The sequence below is a fragment of the Eutrigla gurnardus genome, assembly GCF_963514095.1.
Source record: "Eutrigla gurnardus genome assembly, chromosome: 24".
NCBI classification, from domain to species: Eukaryota; Metazoa; Chordata; class Actinopteri; order Perciformes; family Triglidae; genus Eutrigla; species Eutrigla gurnardus.
In genome coordinates this window covers 1,569,945-1,592,873 of record NC_139935.1, presented here as the reverse complement: position 1 = coordinate 1,592,873, position 22,929 = coordinate 1,569,945, and the positions used below count along the sequence as shown (strand labels likewise).

At 45.7% G+C, this 22,929-nt stretch overlaps 1 protein-coding gene across 4 annotated transcripts in view; it reads right to left on the bottom strand.

Annotated features, from left to right (window-relative positions):
• LOC311010133 (nck-associated protein 5-like) overlaps window positions 1-20,238 on the bottom strand; it is a 98,758-nt gene extending 78,520 nt beyond the window's left edge. Inside the window, exons 1-2 of one of the 4 annotated variants that reach the window (XM_084004659.1) lie at window positions 20,011-20,238; window positions 13,564-13,666 (exon numbers count right to left, since the gene is read on the bottom strand). In XM_084004659.1, the coding sequence (XP_083860785.1) occupies window positions 13,564-13,666; window positions 20,011-20,159 (252 nt within the window). In that variant the 5' untranslated portion in view covers window positions 20,160-20,238. Of the gene's footprint in view, window positions 1-3,728; window positions 3,945-13,563; window positions 13,667-13,763; window positions 13,826-20,010 lie in introns of those variants that run through there. The other 3 variants (XM_084004660.1, XM_084004663.1, XM_084004658.1) reach the window with 3 other exon arrangements.
• Between the last annotated feature and the right edge of the window lie 2,691 nt (window positions 20,239-22,929).

Here is a 22,929-nt window from a genome sequence, read left to right as displayed (position 1 = left end):
GTTGAATTACTTTAAACCTTTCTTTTTTAGCACCAAAAACAATTATCTCAGTTTTGTCCTCATTTAGTTGTAGGAAGTTTTGGCACATCCAGTCTTTGACTTGCTCAATGCACTGGCACAGAAGATCTATGGGGCGATAGTCGTTTGGTGATAGTGCTACATAGATTTGGGTGTCATCGGCATAGCAATGGTGGTCAATGTTATTATTTTGCATGATTTGTCCTAGTGGGAGCATGTAGATGTTGAATAAAGTTGGCCCCAAGATTGAACCTTGGGGGACTCCACACGTTACATTGGTAGGTTCTGATACAAAGTCGCCAATGGAAACAAAATAGTTCCTATCTTGTAGATATGACTTGAACCAGTTTAAGACTGTGCCTGAGAGCCCCACCCAGTTTTCCAACCTGTCCAAGAGTATTGAGTGGTCGACAGTGTCAAATGCAGCACTGAGGTCTAATAGCATTGAAGTTTTGCCAGAGTCTGTGTTAAGACGGATGTCATTTACAACTTTAATAAGGGCCGTCTCGGTGCTATGAAAAGGTCGAAATCCTGACTGGAAGTTGTTGTGGCAGCCAGTTGAAGCCAGGAAGTGATTTAGTTGTTGGAGGACAACTTTCTCAATTATTTTACTTATGAAGGGTAGATTTGAAATTGGTCTGTAGTTGTTGATAATAGAGGCATCTAGGCTCCGCTTTTTTAGAAGAGGTTTAATGACTGCAGTTTTGAAGGCCTTTGGGAAATTGCCTGATTGAATGGAGTTATTAACTATTTGCAATACGTCTATTGATAGGCAGTCAAAAACATTCTTAAAAAAGTTGGTAGGTAAAGCATCAAGGCAGCAGGTGGATGATTTTAGATTTGTCACCGTTTCCACTAGAGTTTTAGAGTCTATGGCATTAAAGTTTGCCATGATTGCTGTGTTACTTTTGCCTGAACAGGGTGGTGATCCAACTTTTTTGTTTGAGATATTGATGGCGCGTCTGATGCCTTCAATTTTATTAGTATAAAAGAATGCAAACTCATTGCATTTCTGCGTGGAATGGAGTTTAGAGAGAAAGGCAAAATGCTTTCCAAGGATTTAATCATTTCGTATTCCAGGAGCTTCTGCCACCGACCGTTAGTGTTAATGCTTTACAGCTGTGAGGAGCTCCACATCTCCTCACAAACTAATCAAGTGCCTCGGTAGTAATCCTTCCTCCCATCTGTATTGGTGATCAATAGATCCCTTCCTGAAACCCTGACCAGCACATCACTACATATCACAATTGGTATATTTCAATATAGTTGGTCTCATAAGTAGCCTGAACACACTATATATTCAAAAGCTGCTCAGGATTAGCATGAATTATGGAACTGGGACACAACTCATGCTCCGCTGCGGACATTTCCAGCCTGTTTGCAACTCACTTGCCGCACTGAGATAATAATGAAGAAATCACTCTGACATTAAGTGGGGAAAAGGGGAAAGAGCATGATTCTGCGAGTTAAAATGAATGGAAACCAATGGCTGCCCTGCAGGAACCTAATCAATCTAAAATTATGTGTTTTGGATTATTATGCACTCATTAGCTAATAGGTCAGAGTCATAAAAACACCCGTTTGCTCCTCTTAAACAGAATGACTACAACCAAAATGAATAAGTCACTATGAGTGGTGCATTCCCTCCTCTTTTTAATGTTGCCGCAGGTTAAGCTTTTATTTTGGCAGCACGACTCGGCCGGCTGACGGTGATAAAGAAAAAGCGCTGCTGGACTTTTAAGGTGGTTTGTGTGAAACGGACCTGAAAGGAAAAAGTCTGCATTCACGTAACGCTCACATTCAAGTCCCAATGAAAGCAACGTTAACAGGAGAGGGGGTCGCTTGTGGCCCCCTGACAAAGCGTAATTTAGTTCAAGGCTTTGAGTGCGGACACGCACCACAGAAACATGATGGACAGTGCAGAACATCAGCCGTAATGCCAACAGTCATGCCACAATGCATTATGGGCCAGAAGAAAGACGGAGAGAGAGAGAAATCATTCTTGAAGTGTTTTTTGCTACACAGAAGTCTTTCAGGCTGGAAAAAGGCTCAGTGTGTGTGTGTGTGTGTGTGTGTGTGTGTGTGTGTGTGTGTGTGTGTGTGTGTGTGTGTGTGTGAGTGTGAGTGTGTGTGTGTGTGTGTGTGTGTGTGTGTGTGTGTGTGTGTGTGTGTGTGTGTGTGTGTGTGTGTGTGTGTGTGTGTGTGTGTGTGTGTGTGTGTGTGTGTGTGTGAGTGTGAGTGTGTGTGTGTGTGTGTGTGTGTGTGTGTGTGTGTGTGTGTGAGTGTGTGTGTGTGTGTGTGTGTGTGTGTGGAGGTTGTAGCACAGGGAGCGATCTGGGCACAGAGAGAAGTGAGAGATTGAAATAAGATGGAAAAATGCAATCATGCATCCCGGCCTCTCCAGCTCCTCGTTGTGTCCCCCCCCTCCACCCCCCCCTCTCTCTCCCTCTCTCTCTCTCTCTCTCTCCTCCACGAGCCATTAGTCACTATCCAGCTCCTGTTAATGTAATTAGATAAAGGATATATGGAGCCACGGAGCTCGGCGGAGACATTTGTCTGCATAATTGTGTCCATGCGGTGGCAGAGGCTAAGAACCTCTGGATTTCCACAAAACACCTCTGGCTCAATATTTCAGAAGAAGTGGAGAGGAGAGAGGGAGGGAAGGACAGAGACATTTTGGAGAGCAAAGATAAAAAAAAAAATGAAAGAAGAGAAAAGACAGATCCCCCTTAAAATAATCAATTTTCTTTCTTTTTATATTGCGCTTGTTTCCATGGGGAACATAAATCACATTTTCTTGGCTTTCCAAAAAAAAGATGAAGCACTTACATTACTTCTGCTTTACCCGCTCCAAAAAATATAAACAAAAAGTCAAGAATCAAAGCACTCATCCTCAAACGGAGGTGATATTTTTAGACCTGGCTGTTGCCACACATTCAAAATGCTGGTTTCTCCATATCAACACATAGACGCCGCTCGTTAGGCAACCGAGCAACAACAACAAATGTCATAATCCACGTCAAACATATTTTGCAGATGGCAGGCAGGTCCCCTGATTCAGACCTTCTGGAGATGTATCGGGGAACGAGCCTGATTCTCGCATGTAATTAGCGGTATCAGCTTGTCAGCTAGTGACCTACATATGGAACATGGCGAGATCACTTCACTCTGCACACACCATGCAGTCCAAACAGCAAAGCCACGGCTCAATGTAATGATCACGTTTCCCACAAATGCATCTTCAGATTTGTCTTTTCATCAATCATTCAGTCTATGAATGACAGTCCACATAATATTCAATCTCCGGAGAAGCAAAGCAGCAAATCTTTACATTCCAGGAGGCAGAAACAGCCAATTTGGACTTCAGCAGAAAAAAACAATTAACTAAAGCAACGATTTCTTTCAGCTCATCAATACTGCATGCGCACGTTAAATACAAACTTGCTTCCTGATGATTTTTAACTCCACATCCCCCCCTGGCCTGCAGCCCTCACCCCGGGCAATTCCTGCGTCCTGTCTGGGGCACTAGCGATGTAGGTGGTTGTGGATTCTGGCGGACCAGAGGGCAGGATGTTAGCCTGATTATCACCAGTCAGACCTACTTCCAGCTCCAGACAGCCTGCTCCTGTGCCTGCCCCAGATACCTCCTAGACGGATGGAAGGGCGGCTGGAAGGGATGCAGGGAAACATGTGTGGACCCGGAGACTCACCGCCAGCAGCTCCAGCAGGGGAACGTTTCGGATCCTCCTGCCGACCGACACGGCGCCCTGGTCCGGGAACTGGCTCATCCTCATGCGACTGCCTCGCTCATCTGCTCGCCCTTCCTCTTCTTCCGCCTCGTTCCCCACTTCTGCCCTATCTGCCTTGCTGAGTCTCAGCTGCTGCCTGCCACTGTGTGTATGCGTGTGTTTGCATTCGGTCGGTGTGTGTGTGTGTGTGTGTGTGACTTGGAATGATGATGCAGCCGTGCAGTCTTGGCAGCGAAAAAGCCTCGTCTGAATTCTCATCTTTCCTCAGCAAAGGCCACATCGGCTCTTGTCAATATTTAACCAGCAAGTCAGCTCAGATTAAATCACCTGGGTTAAGACCAACCTGTGGTTTACTGGCCAGGAGAGCAGCAGGGGTGTGTGTTCATGTGTTTGTGCATGTGTGGAAAGACAACATTATGTCAAGGGAGAAGTTTTAATTCAGACTCCAGCTTCCGTCCAAAACTCACACTGGAGTCATGATGTGGCTTCTGAACACTGGAGGCTTCACTACAGTGCTGCTGCTGCCACTCGGAGGGATCCGAGTCGATGTAAAGACCGACTTGGCAGGGAAGAGGAAGTGTGTGTGTGTGTGTGTGTGTGTGCATGCAGCTGACTGGCAGCCCAACAGGGGTATCACACAGCCAATAAAAGGGCTCCTTGACATTTGCCTCAGGACAATTTTCCTTCGTCTCACTGTGAGCGCATCGCCGCAGCCTGACATCAAATATGCTGTATGACTTGTGAGCTCTGGCAGGGAAAGAGAGAGGATCCTGATCCAAAGACTTTGAACTGGTCACTTCCACTGGGAAGACATGTCCCATCAATGGGGGATGAAAGTGGGAGGGCAGTACTTTGTAAAACACGTTACATTTAACTATCCAGGAACTCACAATGATCAAGCAAGTAGAGACTGTAGAGGGAGTCTCACTTTCCAAGACTCTGAGCTACTTCAGTGTCATCTCCCTTGTTGATAAATCACCAAATAACACAAATCTACATCTTGCAAACCTTGAATATGAATATTCTGCTCCCACTGACCTACATAAACGGTGTTTTCTGCCACAGAGAAATGAGCCCTGACCCGCGGTCCCATCACTGTGATTGATGTTCAGTTGAGTGACAGGTGGTGCTTCTGCTCAAAATACAGATTACTAACTCATCAGTCAGCAGGCGCCTCGGCCAGGAATTTATGACATCAGTTTTGCTTCACACAGTCAGTTGTGAGAAGCAAAGCGGCGGTAACGCAGGTGTAAAATCAACGCCCTAACCCTGAATGCATTCCTGCCGGTGACTAACTGTTTCCCATCAAAGAATATCGTCATGAGACCTTTATTACATAGAGAATTACTGTGAAATCTATTGTGCAAGCAGAAGTGTGCTTTCACTGCTGGTTTAAAGATGAATGGTTGGATTAAAGCTTAAATACCACCAGTCATCAGTGCATCAAAGCAGTGTAAACCATTCTATAATGGCAGGCAACCATTCTATCACTTAAATGAGCAACCGTGTCTATAAAAGAAGATATTAATGATCTATCCTTTGTGGATATTTAATTTGCCTAGGAGAAGGCATCATGACACTAATAACCACATAATGATTTTGGTCTAGGATGGCCAGAAGATTCAATCAGGGCTGGAATGACGGACTATTTCAGTAATGCATCCTTAACAAATGTGACGCTCCATTTGTCAGAGCCTCACTGAGATTAATGGTGAAATAATATAAAGTATAATATAACAAATTAAGGTCAATTATTGTTGTTTGGTATGGCCATAAAACTACAAGAAGCAGAAATTACTAAATAATTCATATCATTTGTCAAAGTAAGACACTTTTTGCAAATTACAAGGAGCTGAAATTCCAAAGTAGTTGCATCAACGGACGTCAGGATGTGCTGAGCAGAAATAAAATATGGTTCCTCCAACCCCCCAACCCTTTTCAGCTTTAACCTCTAACCCTTTAAAAACAAAGAGGTCACCAGGTGCAAGGAAGCACCACTCGTATGGGAACACCTGGTCTGACCCCACCATACAAGCCCGACCTGTATGGTGGGACAATTACCCCGGAAGGCATCTATTTCACGTGTATAAGGAGTCTCTGAGTCCTCGGGCATGAACACGTGTGTTAATGACATGTTTCTAGACTCATGCATGTAGAAAATGCTTCATACACGTCGACACATGCAAGCACACTTCCGCACATTTGCTCGCAAACAAACACGTCATCAATCAACCCCATATGAAAACAAGCGAGCGAGGCTTTGAGCACTTACGTAGTGCCATATATGAGATGTTAGTTTTAAAGTGGTTTCTGTATGTATTTACACAGCGGTCGGAGCTAATGTGGAAACATGTAAATATTTCCCTGGACTGGGCAGGGGGAGATTCTAGGATCTTTGTGGCACTTCCCAGACCACCAACCAACACAAGAACCAAACCGAGTTCTGAGAAGAGGCTGACACGCTACTTATGGGAACTGCAAAATCAAGCGATAATTCTCTGTGGCTTAGTACAAGCGACGCCTTTCACATACAAATAGTCATGTCAGCTATTGTTTTGCACAAAAACCAAGTCGCCGCCGTAAATAAACCTCAAAAATAATTTATAGACAGACATCTACAACAACCACATCACATCAGCAAGCCATGTATGAAAACGCCTTCCGATCCGAGGGTTTGGCTCGGTGCCTGATGAGGAGGATGTGATCACAGGGCGGCCACTGTGGAGAAGAATAGGCGGGGTGCTGAGCCACACCACCTTCTGCCTCTCACACCCACAACCGGTCTGCCAGGAGGCCTTGGAGGGAGCCGGTCCTGGCCCAGCTGCAAGGTGAGGAGGTGGGCTTCCCTGCACCGCTGACAGATGCAACCCCCCTCCCCCCGTACTCGGGTCTTTATCTGCATGTCCAATCATGTTAGTTGCCCTCTGCCAGTCCTGCCTTGTTCAAACCCAAACCTGCACTGCCAACAGCGGGTGCAAAGATGGGGCCTCATCTGCATACGATCAACAAACATCCCCTGAGATGTGGTCTCCACGGCCTGAGATAAGCTCTACTGACCCCTGTGTTTGGATCCCGTTTCAAGGTTTCTCTACCTCCATTTCCACATAATGAACCACAAAATATAAAAAGTTAACATTTTTAGTCTATTAGAGACTTGACCTGAAGATTTCAAGGACATGCTTACCTAATCTATGAATAAAGGTGCTACTTTAAGGGATGTTTTGGAATAATACAGTCACAAGCAATGTAAAAACCTAATCTCTTCTGGGGGAGTCAGGACATCTGATCTTGGTGTAAAAAAACAGGCATAATCGAAGCTTTCATCCCATTGAAACACAAACGCGTCATGTTTTCTCCTTCTTTCTCCCTCTAATTGAGCTGAACAGCATCCCTTCACTTTGTGCCTCTCTTGTCCCGATAACTTTCCACTTTACCAGAGTAAACAAGGACACAAAGTGTTTGATGTTGTGGAGATAACAGCGGCAGATAGAGAGGACTGTCCTCGCCTTGCCCCTGCAGAGTCCGGGCCTCTCAAAAGGCCCTCTGTGTTCCTGGCCCTGCACCCTTTTGAGGGAAACCACAGGGTGAATAGAGGCTGGTGCTAAAGCGCAAATGTTTGGGGAACAAGGCATGTGAGTCTAACTGCACGTGGTAACGGTTTCAACTTTGATCTCCATTGGGAGAAGAGAGTCCACGATTGGCCCCTCGACTCAAAGGGCACAAAGGACGGTCTCATTGGGCGAAGGAAAATGGACGTCCAATTATAGGAGCTGACACAAAGCCCGGAGCGAGAGGGGACACACACAGAGCAGGAACTCACTGGCCTTCTCACTTCAAAGTAAAAGCCTCCTCAATCAGTTTGGAACGGACCCAAAAGCCTCCTCTTTTATTTCCCGATAGACCATTAAAGTGTCTTTGATTGAGCGACGTGCGATAAACCACGGCAGATAACGGGTGAGCATCGGACGATGTTTAGCAGGCACATTCATGCATTATCATTACCAAGGCATGTAGCATACACGCAACTTGTGACATGGGTCAAAGATTTCAGCATGCATGGGTACACCAGTATGTCATCGGCATGCGAGAGGATGGTTCACATGCTAAGCTGAGAATGAGCAGGTTAGCTGTGATGTTTAGCTTCATTATCATTAAGAGGTGGGCCCAAGTCACAGGTAACTCAAGAATTTACACTCAAGTCCAAGGTCAAGTCCTAACTTTGAGTCTCTGCTGTCCCCCCAAAACAAAATGTGCTAATCCGTTGCTTCACTCATTTGAAAATAAATCTCAGTAAACTCATTTTCTGACATCATGTTGTACAAATGACTCTACTTCTTCACCTCCTTTTCGCCAAAGCGTTGTGGTCAAGGAAACAAAGCAGGCATTTAAATTCTCTAGACGTGATGCCGAGATCCATAAAATATTAGATAATTGCCCTAATAAAAACACAGGCTAGGTATTAACTGGGGACGGCCAAATCTCATTACTCGGAGGTTGGAAAAACAGACGAGTGGCTCATATCAAAACAGCCCCAACAATTATTAAACCAATTTTACGAGAGAATGGAGGCCGCTCGGTCTTATCCATATTATGTGTGGTTGGATACGGGGGAAGCCGTTGGGTTTCAGAAGCAGAAGCTGTAATCGCTCCTGGCCGGGCCTCATGAGAGAGAAGACGGTTCCCATGATACAAGGGGATGAAAAAACGTCATCTCTTCATGGTTCCCAGAGTTTGCTGGGTTCCCATAGCCGGCGGCCCCGTGGCTACCCACGCGGCGAGCCCAGGTATGCCTGGTATGTCACCTGCACACGGAGGGAGCTGTCAGGGTCCCGGCCGGAGGCTGGTACACCCCTGCTGAGAAACTTGATTTAAACCCTCAGGATGACGTGTGAGAGACTGAGAGAATAGAGGTAGCTGAAATCTCTTTATGGGACTCCCACCCAGCTCCAGAACCAGACCGGTTCCTCGGGAATCGAGTCCCCTGAGCGTCGAGTACACATGCCGTGAGAACGGGGCTGAGGACGCCATTGTCGCTGGATTTCTACTGTATAATTACGCTCAATTAGTTTGAGCCGCTCACTAATAATATCAAGCCACGCCATTTGTTTGCCTGGTGACGTGGGAGCCAATCAGATCGGGCCGAGCATTTCTTCCCATCTAGCTACACAGCCTGCTCCCCTGCTAAGTTTTATGTCTCCGTTCGGCATCGTAACAACCAGCTGTAATTGGCTGCGGGGGGAGAAGACGGAGGAAATCCAAGCTTGCCAAGTGGACTCCATGCTGGCTTACCATCTAATTCATTTGCACTTAAATTTAGCATAAACCAAACTAATTTGTCTGTTGTGGAGCTGTTTCTGGGAGAACTTTATTGTCTTACTCTCACCACTGGCGAACGAGCCAGTGAAACAAGTTGCAGCCCGATATAACATCATGGCAGCAAATCAGCACGTAAAAAGACTTTATACGAGGAGGAGGCTTGACAAAAGCCAGGGGGATTTAGCTAAACCCAAATACTTTGGAGATAAACAGGAAAGCACTACCACATGCTGTTTATTCAATACTACTCACAACTATGCAGCAAGCGTTTAATCAGTAATGTAGAGCACTTGATTATTAACCCTCCCCTGCAGTGTTTTCAATTCAGCCTTTTGTTATCAATTATCTCTGAGCATGATTGCACTGCTGCACACATTATACATGTTGGCAGGGACGAGAGTGTGGAAGGAAAAAACACAAAATCACCAACTTTAGGCATCCTTGAGCTGACGAGTATTACTTCACGGTTTGAGGGAAATGCATTAGACAACGTATCTTAGATGGAAGCACGCGTGGCTCTTTTGTTGCGTGGAAATGGGACGTTTTGCGATTCAAAGAAAAAGGCATAAGGAGGAGAGGATGAGGAGGACACTCATCATATGCCTTCAGGTGATTACACAGGACTTTAGACGTGCCGTTTAGTCTAGAAGGGCCTTTCCCCTCAGGTTGGATAGAGGCCAGGTAGATAAAGGTGTGAAAATAGGAAGAGTTCTTTCTTTTCTCTCCATTCCTTCTAACTAAAACACTAGAAGATGCTGTGAAATGTATTAATAGTTGAATAAGAGACACAACAGATGATACTCCCACCTCAGCACTGATGATTTCACTAACCTATACATGTTTCACATAGTGAATCGGACCCCTACTGTATAGCTAGACCCCTGACAGGGCTTCTGTCGTGACCTAGTTAAAGCCGGCTGGCAGCAGCGAGCGGCAGCGAGCAGCAGCTCACAGACCGTCCACGGCCATCGGGCTCACCGTGCGCGTCCCTGCATGACGAAAAGAGTCTCATCCTGCAGGCGGGCTTCAAATGATAAAAATAAATAGCGGCACAGAATCAACCCAGCAACACGGACGCCGTTATGTAATGCAAATGGTGCCCCAGTTACTCGCGAGTGCTGCTGTATATCTGCTGCTGCTCCATCCCTGAGCTGCATAACCTGATCCAGATTAGACGGTCCACCCCACCCGGCTACAGGAGCCCGGCACCGTAATGAAACACATCACTAAGACACAGATAAGGCTGACTAAGGGTCCACTTCATTTACAAATGTGCAAGGGCCACACACACACACACACACTTTAGATACATCCAACACATGATGAAGTCAATTACTTATGTGAATGAAGCCTGCAGCTCCGAGCAGCTTTGGAGCAAATTCCCTCAAACCTCGCCTGCATACATTGAGGAAACATATGCCGGCTCAATGCATAATGCATGTGTGAGGTAGCGGCCCTGACTGACATTCAAGCTCTATGTTCACTAAATTACCCATAGACGATTGATAGAAGCTTTGTATGAAGTGAGGCCATGTAATCCATCCAAAGAAGAGCAGACATAAATATTTTACCTGCTCCTCGGCACACATATGGTATTTTGTCTCAAGCTTTAGTGTGAAGTGAATATCTGTCAGTGGAAAAAAACCCTCTCTTGTTCGTCACCCTAACAGGCCGTGAAACACATGGAAAGCCTTGTGATAGCAACAAAACAAGGCCAAATATGCCCTGTGTGAAATATTAGTGTAATCTACCGCAAAACAAGGTGACAACCTCGTGACAAAATGGATTGAGCAGCACTCGGGTCACACACACACACACACACACACACACACACACACACACACACACACACACACACACACACACACACACACACACACACACACACACACACACACACACACACACACACACACACACACACACACACACACACTGTGTTATGTAAAGCATGTTGTCAGCCTCTGCGTTATGTAAATTCAACACAACGGGATAAACGCTGGTTCGCAGGTGACACTCGGAGGGAAAAAGGCAGAACATGCCTGTCGTCTGACGGAATGTCAGAGACGGCCTCTTGTGTTTTCTCAGATGCCTGAAAAAATAAATGCATCGGCGGCTCATATCCTCCCAGGAAAAGGAGTGTTTACAGGACTTAGAAGGTTTATCTGTGCCAGGGCCAGCAGGGCCACGAGGGCCAGAGACATCATGTCCCCCATCAGCACTGGGAGGATAAAGACCGAGAGTTCAGAGACAAACTCAGTGGCCTCAGACTCTCAGAGTCTGACTCGGAATCACACAAAGGCACATTTGACCACCGAAATTAAACTGTGGAAAATCAGCAAGAAACACACAATTTGCATGTCATTAAATCGCTGTTACTTCAAAGTATACACAGTAAATAAATCACGTTCACGATGATTCATATCATCCTCTCTGTGTCATTGATTCAACATGAATAAATGATTCTTCTGATGAAATTCAATTATTTCAAATCAAGGTTTTTGACAGGGAATCGTGCAGCGGATGGAAATGATATTTCAACAAAGACACGTTTACATATATGAAGAAATGAGATGAATTAAACTTCAATCAAAAGCAGCTTGTGCTCTTCACGGTTGTCCGTGCCATGGAATCAAATGTGAACAGTGCCACCAGATCTATGCTGGACCTTTCCCAAAACGCTCCGGGCTTCCTCATGTCCCACTATTTACAACAACCCGACACCCGTATGCTCCCGCTGCCCGAGTGAGGACGAGCCATCGGGGGTGGAAAGAGGCGAACGATACAGAAACACAAAGAGGTAAAGGTGCGAGAGGAGAGAACGTGCGTTAAGAGGACGAAGATGAGGAAGCCAAATGAGTGCACAAGCAGAAACCGAGGGGGGAAGCATGCAGTCGAGTGGACAAATCTGAGCACGTTGAATCATAAACCCATATCACAATATGACCTACTTTCATTTTCCTCACAGCGAATCAGGTCGCTGTGTTACCAATTAAAGCAATTAAAGTCTCATATCAAACCAATACGTATTAATGATAGCGATAGCGCTCGGAAAGCCTTTATGAATCACACAGTCAAGCAGATAAGAGACACCAAGTAACCGCCGCTTCTGTCACATGACGTTACTCATTCACGAGGCTAAACTACTGTGGATTCAATAGAAAGTAGACGAGAGGATTCAAGCGTGTCACTTCTGGATTCTCTCTCATGTCTTCCACTTAGAGGTTTGTGTCCCAAATCAACATGAAGATGTCTTTGACTGGCAGATCCATTTCTGTGGATTACGTAAGGTGTTTTTGGGAGACGGGTATTTAGTCTCTGTGATTTCCTTCATTTCCCAGAGAGTATTTTGCAGCTATGACTACAGACAATTGTATTAAAGTGAATATGTGGGAGAACAGACACACAGCAGAGATTATGGATGGAACAAAGATAAGACACAGATGTGTTCATCAGGGCAGCGAAGGGTTTTTCCATTTAATCACCAAGACTGTCTTGCATGTCAGCAGCAGGTTAAGAGAGGTCAGCAGCGAGTCATAAAGTCAGGCCAAGTCAATAAAATATGTTGACATCTTCCAGCTTCATTAAAGCCAAACACAGCCGATGACATACGCAGCAAACCACAAACAACTCAATCGTCCCGAAAAAGCCTTTAACTGCATATTACTTAATGGTTTTACGGTGGTTTAAGGGTGTATTTTTACTTTAAAGATCCTTATAATTAAGTACACAGTTGCCTTTTCATCTGCAACAAATGCATCCTTTATGTCATGTATTCCTGATATAAAAACGCTATTTTAAGTCGTGATTTCTTATTTCCTGCGTGGTGACTGAACCGTATATACCGAGGGGGGGGGGAGCAACCACACAGACCACAACACAGCAGCCACTATACGTCTGCACTTGACATTCAGAAGAGGCTCCTTGTGAGCAGATTCACCTTCAGTTAACCCTGAGCCCACAACAAGTTTCCACTCCTGTGATTGCCGAGCATGGAGAGATAAGGCTGTCAATCACCGGCGGCAACAAGCGTGTTGCTGGTTTCTCTCTCCGTTGACACGTGGATGCGCACTTTAATCTGACTGTTAATGCATTCACATGTCTGACTGTGAGAATACAGCAGTACATTTTCATATACTTCCTCTTCTAAACACACTACTTATGCCTGACACAGGAAGTGACGCTTCCCAGCAGAGAAGCATTAACTACACACAGTGTTGATAATTAACATGAGTCGTCTTTAAATGCTCCTGAAGCCCCGAACAACCACTTTCTTCTGATAATGATACTATTAAATCTTTAAATACACCCTCTCTAGTTCAACCATTTGAAGTTGTAAGAAGCTTCCCAAACATTTCCTGCTGGGACTGAAGTCCACAGTGCAGCAACAGATCACCAAGACAACATGAGGACATTCCAGCGTGTCTCCGGACTAAGTGGACGATCGGACAGGCCAAGTGTGTGTCGGGGATCGACTTACCGGTCGGCTGCTGTCAAGAGACAATCTCTTTAACTGCTCTCTCCTCTCCAGGTGTCTGTTCATGGCCTCTCTGCCCTGTGGCAATCCACACACCTGGGAAGCCCTGGAGGGGGAGGAGTTGGGAGGACAGAGGGAGAAAGTCAACAGGGAACAGCTCATGTCCGGTCGGTCACATTTCCGCTGTGAGACGGGGCTTTCACCTTTTAACGTGGGATCAGAGTCCAGGGCTACAGCAGCAGTTTCACACTTAGTTACATCATCTGTCTTTCTTTACTATGCAAACGTTCTTTCTCTCCCATTTCTAAGTGGAAGTGTGGACCTCTCCTTGGATCACAAAAGTCCCATCTCGATCTGACTGCTCCACTCCCTCGGTGTCGACCAGGCACATCCCGCCCTCCGACCCAACCCCAAAGCTTCAGCCCTGTTTTGTTTTTCTAGGCCTCTCCAAACAGCGCTGTGGGAACCAGTCCGACCTGGTCTGACTGAGGCCGCGGGCAGAAGATAAACACTTCACTTCACGCATACTACTCCTTCACAAAGAACCCCGGCTTCAGCCTCACTGTGGTAGTGCAACAGAGTTTCCTCATTGGCGAGGACGGGGTCAAAGGTCAGCTGATGGGACGCGGCAGGGGTCAGGGGCCCTGTCTGTGAAACACGACTAGTTGAGTAAGAATTTGAGTAAGAACCTCCACATCGGTTGGCATCACACTGATATGATGCATCTTATGGTTTGAAAACGTTATTTTAGCCCAAAAAAAGAGTTGCATTCTTGCAGCCTTGTGTTAAAAAGGAGTACAAGATAGCAGTTATTTTAGGATTACTATTTTACGATTATTATTTGAAGGGTTTCTTTCACAGTAAACAGCCTGAAAATGGCATCACACGCTTTTAGAAATGCTCACAGCAAACCTCTTAAATCATCAGATCCACACGTCTGCTATCTGACATGCTGGCTGGCATCAGAATGAGGCTGAATTCTATGCATCCCATTTTGTTTTCAGGTCACTTGTGTTTACTTAGCTCACAAACCTACTTATGCAACCACACTTCCCAAACGGCATCCCCTTTTCTTTTTCTTTTTCTTTGGTTCATCTGCTGCAGGCTCTATCTGTTTCGCCCCGTCTGAAGCTTCAGCAGCCTGACTGCACTTGTCAAACATCCCCACACATCAACATGACACGTTCCATCCACCGCCGATCTGGGGAGTCCGAACGTATCGACGTGACGCCGCAAACATCCACCGCCACGTTTCCATCCAGAACTGATGATATATATCCGACACAGTCTCTTCTGAACAGCCTCGGGGTTAACAGTGTTTAAGGAAGTTGCCTAATCAGTGAACAGGATGTGAAATTAACCGTCTTTAATGTCACGGAGACATCAGACTCCGGCCTGTCAGCCTTTATAATGACTAATTGTGTGTTACGTCAGATAAAATACTCTATCTTTGTTTAGATTGCATTTCTGTTTGGTCCCTTTTTCCACTTGAGATTAGCAGAGGAGGTAAAGTCCATGGCTTCCCTAGGATGCAGAGATAGGAGGGGGGGGGGGGGGGGGGGGTGATAGCAGTGTAGAGGGTATAGAAAGTGTGAAGGATGAGGTAGTGGATGGTTCGGAAGTGATAAAGGTTGAGCAAACACATTAAAAGCCAGATATCAGGGGGATTCAGATAAAAGCAGCCGATAAAAGCCAAATAAAATCCTGCTTCTGACAGTTCAAACAAACTAACTGCTGCCAGTTGATGTTTTTAAAGTCAGCCGTCAGCTGACAAACTTCCTGGTTGCTGGGTTTTTAAAGGAAATCAAACACTTGAAAAATGTAGAGACACGCTGGTTTAACAAGTCCTGGTTTGGTGACTAACTAGTGCTCCAATAACAATCAAAGTAATGATCAATGATGTGGAGGTCTGGTGTGTTTTTGTAGGCCAACAGGAAGTTAACGTCGCTCTGGTTCCCCTCCACAAAAAGCCAATAGGATTTTCACATTGGATTTTGCATTATTGCAGAAAATAGTTGAGTTTCGGGACTAATTCCTGCAGCGTCACTCAGAAGATGTGACTCATAGATAAATCTTTTTAACAGGTTAGTCGACATTTAAATGCTCCTCTGCTTAGGTTTATGACAACCCTGCGAACCCACTCAGGACTGTCCCACCTCCCTCCCGTTTCCCTGTGATTTACACCAAAAGCAATTACCGATATGTTAAACCGGTTCAGTGTTGACCTACGCCGAGTGACACGCGTCAACGCCTATAGTTCACACAGCCCCCAGCCGGCCATGGAGCCAGTCGGCAAGCCAGCCAGTGGGGTGGAAAGGATATAATCAAAGGAGGCCAGGAGGACGCTGACATCTGGGAGTCTTTGTGCTGTAGGCCTAATTAGATGCCAGGGTGAGGGGAGGAGGTGCTGAGGGACAGTGTGTGTATGTGTGTGTGTATGGGGAGGTTGTTTGAGGAGAGGGGGGGCCTCCCTTTTTTAACATCTGCTCCAGGAACAAGGGAGGACCCAGCTGAGGTCACACAGCCCCAGACAGCTCCAAACTACAACAGGGATAATGTGAGGGATAACAGCTTAATGATAACACTTAAACCCATTGAGAGATCGCTGTACAGAAAAAACACGCCGTGAGCCTAAATGGCGATAATAAGCCCAGATTGGCCATGAATATGGATCGTCATGGCCCGGATTTGATACTGTTCCCTTTGTAAGCCGAGGAGAATTAGGCAGTTGTGCATTTATTGCAATCACCGAGTCTTTTTCCTGGCATCCTGGTCTTAACGTGAAGCCGGGGCTAATCCTGTACATACAGTGAAGGTCTGCTGGAGAAACACTGTGCGTCTCCTCCCCCATGGCTTTCTGACTTTGCAGTGTTTGAGAGAGACCACACTCTCTGCCACAAGTGACAATACCGCCTTTGTATGTTAACACAGTCGGGCATTCACCCACGCTTATTCTCATTTCACACTGTGCAAAGAGTCGCCACAAGGAAGAAATCTTTGTCATGGCCAGTTCAAACACAGATATCAAGTGGGCTTGAACTTTGCCCCCGTTTCCACATGAAACCTTACATTGAAGAATAATTCTATTTTCTGGATTGTGACTTGATTTAGTCATGGTTATACATTAAACTGTAGGATAATATATATTTAAGCAAATGTTTAAATAGCCATCTGGAGGAGAAGAATGAAGCAGGCAGAGCCAAAGATTTAGAAGAAAGACATTCCAGGGAGCATTTTGCATGAGTTTTCAATTAGCGCTCACATCTATTATAAAAAAACACACACAAAGGTCTTAGAAAGAAAAGCCCAACAGTGACCGGTGACAGTCGGACCGCTATGATCAATACCCCTGCCAGGAAGTGGCAGGGCCTGAAAACGGAGGGTGGATGGGGTTTGGACATTGATTGGTGCGCCCCCTTTTGCCCCAGGAACCAATTCATTTTAGTCTCCGTGCCCTGTGCCTGCCTTGAATGAGGGGGGGGGGGGGGGGGGGGCACTGAAACGGGGTCAGAGCGGAGGCATCCCCCACAGAACAGAGTCCAGCTCTCTCTTTATTTTCTTCCTCTGAATGATTCGCCCAGATTGGGGAAGAATGAATGACCGGGAAGATTATACGTTTGAGTCTCGCGTTTAATTCGCCTGCCACACGGGGGGTGGGGGGGTAGCTATTACTTTCCATTCACTGAGGAGAAAAGTGAAGCATGCAAGTGTCTGATGTGGGGTTTAGAGAGAGGTCCATCTGCATTCAGGCAGCACAGATGGTCCATGCAGATCGGATGTTTTGAGTCCCTCTGCTGGCCAGCCGGTCTGGTCCTGCCTCTGCACGTGTCCCGGTACAGTTGGCACCACCAACTGTAGCCTGGCACCGCCTAACATGGAATTACTGTGTCTGGGAGCCTCGGAAACAATGGGCCCATATTTTACACTGGCCTGTTGTTGTTTTTATACTGTCAGCAAACCGATCATTAAGGCCCCAATGTCTTCTTCTGCATTTTTCCACTGTGTGCTCACTCACTCCTGCTGCTGCTGCCAGAGTGTTTAAACCACGCTGGTAATCATAACAAGTATTTATCAAAGGAGTGTGAGAACCAGAGGCCAAGGCCAACGGGTCAATTTAACAGTCCCTTTAAAAGCGATTGTTGAGGCTGCCAGCAAGGGAGGATCTTTTCTGTTTGTCACAATAAGACGAGGCTGCTCATCATACAACCAGATTATAAGTATAGACTTATTAGATTTGTCTACATAACTGGGTGTCCGTTCACAAGGCTCAGGTCTTACATTTGCAAAGGACAGCCTATAAATACATTTTATATCAGTAATTGGTCCTTGTTATTATCCTGACAACAACTGGTTTCTAAAAACTTTGCTTGTTTTTTTCCACCCAAAGTGCTTCTGCCGAACACTTAAAGGCATCACAGTAGAGTAAAAGTTGATCCTTTATATATAATGAGGAACAAATGGAGCTCGTCATTATGTTTTGACAGTCACGACGCCGCTGTGAGACATGCAGGAGGCCCATGAGGCATTTAATAAATCATCTGTTGCATGTTCACAATAAGAAGACAAATATGCGGTACCTTACGTCTGCATTTTTAAATCTACTCACACTGCTCCAGTTCTGTCTTCTGAAGTGATCGCCACATTGAGATATTAATGCCTTTTTTTGGTAATCTGACAAATCTCACATGGGCCCTTTGAAGAGCGTGTTATCACTACGACTACTCGCTCAGGAAAGCTTGTCAAACACGCCTGAGGAGAAGACTGGTTCTCCACTTTCACAATATGCAAATACTTAACTTCCTAACCAAGAGCACGTCAAACAGGATAAAGACGAAAACAATCTGCTCACGACATCTTTAATGATAAAGACTCTGCTAGCCAGGACTCGTCAGAGCAGCTTTAAATCTCGTTTAGTCAGCAGTACTTAGCGGGTAATTTACTGTGGGGGGTTAAAGGGCGGGGGAGGGGTTGGAGGTCTCGTGGAAAAGTAGAGAAACAATGAATACAATGTCGTCATCCTGTTGATGAGGGGAGTCCCTGCAATTCCCTGCGCTTCTCCCACCAGATGCGTAGGATGCTTTAATATACGTCCTGGAAAAAAATGAGCTGCGCTTCCTGTCGAGGGACCTTCTTCAGCGTGAGCCGGCGTGCAGCCTGACTCTCCGCTGAACTCTCCCATGATAGCACACAGGTAGGGGAAGCTAGAAAAATATACTGCAAAGGCCCAGGGGTGATGCAGCAAGCCAAGAGAGGGCAGAGGAATGTTCCGACCGTTATCAAAATACACACAACCCCTCCTCTCTCACTGCGGTATGCAGCATCATGCGATTGGCAGCTCGCTAACTAAGCGAACACGCGTATTTCACCACCTGACAGCTTGAGCAACAGCAGTGTGTTTGTGTGTGTTTATCTTCTGCATGTTTTCTTTGTGTGCAGGAAACTTCAGTTTTTTAACAGCATTCTAAAAGCAAGCACAATCATTTTTATCCAGTAAAAACCAGCATTTACAGACACTTTTCCTCAGGTAAAGATGATTAAATAATCTCATTTTAACCCAGAGATCATGCTTTACAGCATCTTGTTAATCTAATGATGTAATCACACGTTAGCTCACTAACATTGTTATTCAGCTGCTTTTTAATGTGTGTGTCCAGAATTATTTCTAATATTTACATTATTATTTACTGCAGTTAGTTAAACGTATATCTTCTCAGGCATGAAGGGGTAACTAGATATAGCCAGCTAAATTCATTTTAAGGATTCAAGGATAATGTATTGACGTTATGAAAGAGTGTTGCAGCAAAACAAACCAAATGTAAACACAAGGATGCAGGAAGTAAACAAACACAAAACAACAACAATCCTCTGGCAGATAATAAACAGCTACCGAGCCGCTACATCACTTTAGATAACCAGAAAGCTGGTGGATATTGATTTACCTACTTTTTGCCGGTTTGAAACTTTGCAATTAGCTAGCTTGTAGCCTAGCTCGCTAACTAGCTAGGCTACAAGCTAATGTGGCTACATCCCTGGGTGTGAAGCTACAGGGCAACCTTTGCTAACACAAATTTAGCAACATGCAAAACATTTTTCTGCTTCTGTTTGGACAGAGACATGCAAATAACAGACCTTGCTAACGGGCTAACGTTGTGCCAGCTAAAATAAATAAATAATAAAAATATATGAAGCTTTAATGATGTTACTCACCAAGAAAACCAGCAGTATTTGTTGCTTTACATGATAAAAAAAATATCCTTTACTGCCAATATGAACTAACAAATTAAACTGTCATTTAACACAAGCTCCACCTGCCACACTGCAGGCAATTGACATTAATTGCCACCTGTCCCATCATGCCCTGCACCCACCACTTTTGCACACGTCCCACACAGGCTGTATGAATGGAGGTGAAATGTCAGGGGACCAAACAAAGCAGGAATCCAAACTTACGCTGCAGCAGCAGCGGTGGCGGCGGCGGCCGGATCCTCTCCTCTCAACAGGTCCGTGGCCAGCTCTCTGGTTCCCAGACTCTCAGAGGTGTTTGGGTTAGGAAGACAACCTGATGATGTGGAATTTCCTTTGATGGCAGCTGAAAACATGCTGTCGTAAATTCCCCTGGAAGTGTTGCAGAGGGGGGGAAGCCACACACAGAAACACACACACACACACACACACACAGTCTATCTGTGCTGCCGGTGCTGGAAGTCTGCAACAACACCCAGTAAGACTTGTAAATAGAAGGGAGGGTGGTGGAGGGAGTCAGGGAGGCGGGGTGGGGCGGGAGGATAAGGAGAGTGAGGAGAAGTTCCACATTACATCACCAGCAGCTGTTGACAGGCCCGTGTTTATTAACTAACTGCCCGGGCTGCAGGAGACACACACACACACACGCACACACACTGGCAAGACAGGACAACAATCGCTTGAGAGGTTTGGATGAGAGACAGCTACGTGCAAGCAGCAGACACGTGGATGCATGCTTTAAAATGCTTGAAATCAGGATTGGGTTTCTGTGTGATGGGGTTACCGGTCATCTGTTGATGCTGGCTGTGAGACTTGCTGACTCGACTAGAGGAGCTGTTTTTCTGAGTCAGACGGCAGCGACTGTAATGGTATTACTTCGAAGCGAGAGCTGCTGCTGCTGCTGCTGATGCATTCCTCAAGTGTCTCGGCTTGGCAGGATCCCCAGCCTCTTAGCTCAGCCTGGATTTCTCTTCCTCCCCTTCTCTGTCTCCCTTTGCTTTTCTTGCCTTCTCATTTAAATGGAGGCACATGACTCCCGGCGTCGCTGCCAAGTAGACTTCTTTATGCCACCGGCGCTCTGCTTTTCATTGCCCTCTCTGCAGGGCGCTCCTTCAGCGTGCCACATTCCTCGTTGCCACCCATCCTCGGAGCCCACGAGACGTCAAATCAACCTCATCAGATGTCATTTTTAGTTTACTTTTCATAGAATGCATGCATTTGCTTCAAACAAACTTTGAATGTCATGTTTGGAGCCCTGCTGCCTGGATGACGGAGCCCTTCAGCTACTCGCCCACTGTTTGTCATCCCTGACCTGCTGTGAACAAATGCTCCACTTCAGCCCATCTCTGGTGCATTCCTTGTGGTCTCCTATGCAGTCATTTCTCCCGTAATTCAAATCTGTTGTCACATTCTTCCCCACTAAGATCACTGCATTGCAACATTGTTCACTCACAGAGACGGAGTGGGCTGACAACAGTGCAAGACTTTGAGCTTGGAAGAGCTGAAAGATGAAAGATTTAAACTATTTTCTAGCTGTTTTAAAGGAAAGGAAACAGCCAGACGAAGGAAAGGCGTGCTATAATCATGGGTATTCAATTAAACCTAAATGTCAGACGCTAACCAGATAAAAAGCAGCATTGGATTATGTTGATTGGCATCAAATGTTATGGAGGAAAAGGCTAATAATACCAGGAAAATATCATTTTCAATTATGCAATGGGGATTTTTGATTTCTAAATTGGAAGCTTGTGATGTCTTCTTTTAACCAAATAGAGAAATCTGAATCAGAGGAGTGACCCGATGTAATGCAGACGGTTTCACTTCACAGTAAATAAATGTTAACATCAAAGCTTTTATTTTTGGTCCCAAGAGACTGTAAATGTCTTCACTGTCAGCGCTTTTACTTTGAAATGTTTTACAGGTCTGTCATGAAGGTTTTTGGTGAAATCCTTGCACATACATTGATGTGCACATGTGTTTGTGCAGCAGGGAGGTGACGGCTAATGATCCTGAAACATACGTGTTGACCTGCAGCACAAGCGGAACCATTGCAGGCATGAGGTCCGACTCGTTAATGTCACAGGTCAGATCCCCACAGGAGCGCTGAGGAAACGATTGGAAGGGAGGAAAGCCACAAATCTAGAGGATGGAGGGGAGCCGGGTCAAAGCATTTAGGACTTTTAGAAGCTCCAGTCCTTTAAACTGCAACCATGCGTACTCTCAGTGTACGAAACCGCCAAATACATAATCTTATCCTTGATTATATTGCCGATATCGGGCAGGCTGACGCCTACATTCCCGTTGGAAACGCTTATTTTAAGATCCAAAAGGTGAACAGGTCAAATATGGAAAGACTTCCATGAAAACATTTAAACGCTTACAGATGCATAAATAGATAAACGCCCATCTTCTTCCACACGTGTCAGTGCTGCTTCACCATTCAACCACAATGCCTCTCTTCAGGATCGCTGGCTGCAATTGTGGTTCAGACCCGAGCAGTCGTAAAGCAGCCGTCGAGAGAGCAGCTTGCTCCGTTGGTGAATACCTGCAAGCATCGCCTCCTATCAACGGGACATTTTGGATTATGGGAACACCAAAACCATCCTGATGGTCGAGCTGCAGCGCTGTCAAGACAGGAAGTACATACGTTCATATTTAAAGGGAGATGAATACAGTATATATAGTAAAGGTTTCATCTTCCACAAATCAAAGAGAATTGTTTGTGCTGATGTCGGCTACTTTGAGATGATTTATAGTGTGTAAAAGCTTGGGAGACATCCAGAGATATACTGTGTGGATAAATGATGGTCACTCTCCAGACGGCGTTTTGTAGATTCACATAATGTCTGATAGTATTTTATATTTAATCAAAGTGCAACCAACGAGGCCGGGCATCCTGCCAAGTCCTTACTGTACACATTGACTTCATTTCATTGAATTCCAGTCAATGACATCCTGAGTAGTTTCCATTTGTCTGGTCTCTCGTCCATCCCCCCTGGCCGTGCTGCAGAATCGATGGCCGTCCAGAGGAAGCAAGGGCCGTATCTTACGGCTGTCTCTGGTACATGTTGTCCTCTCTCCCCCTGAGCTGAGAGGATGGGCGAGTCAAACAAATGGGCCTTGTGT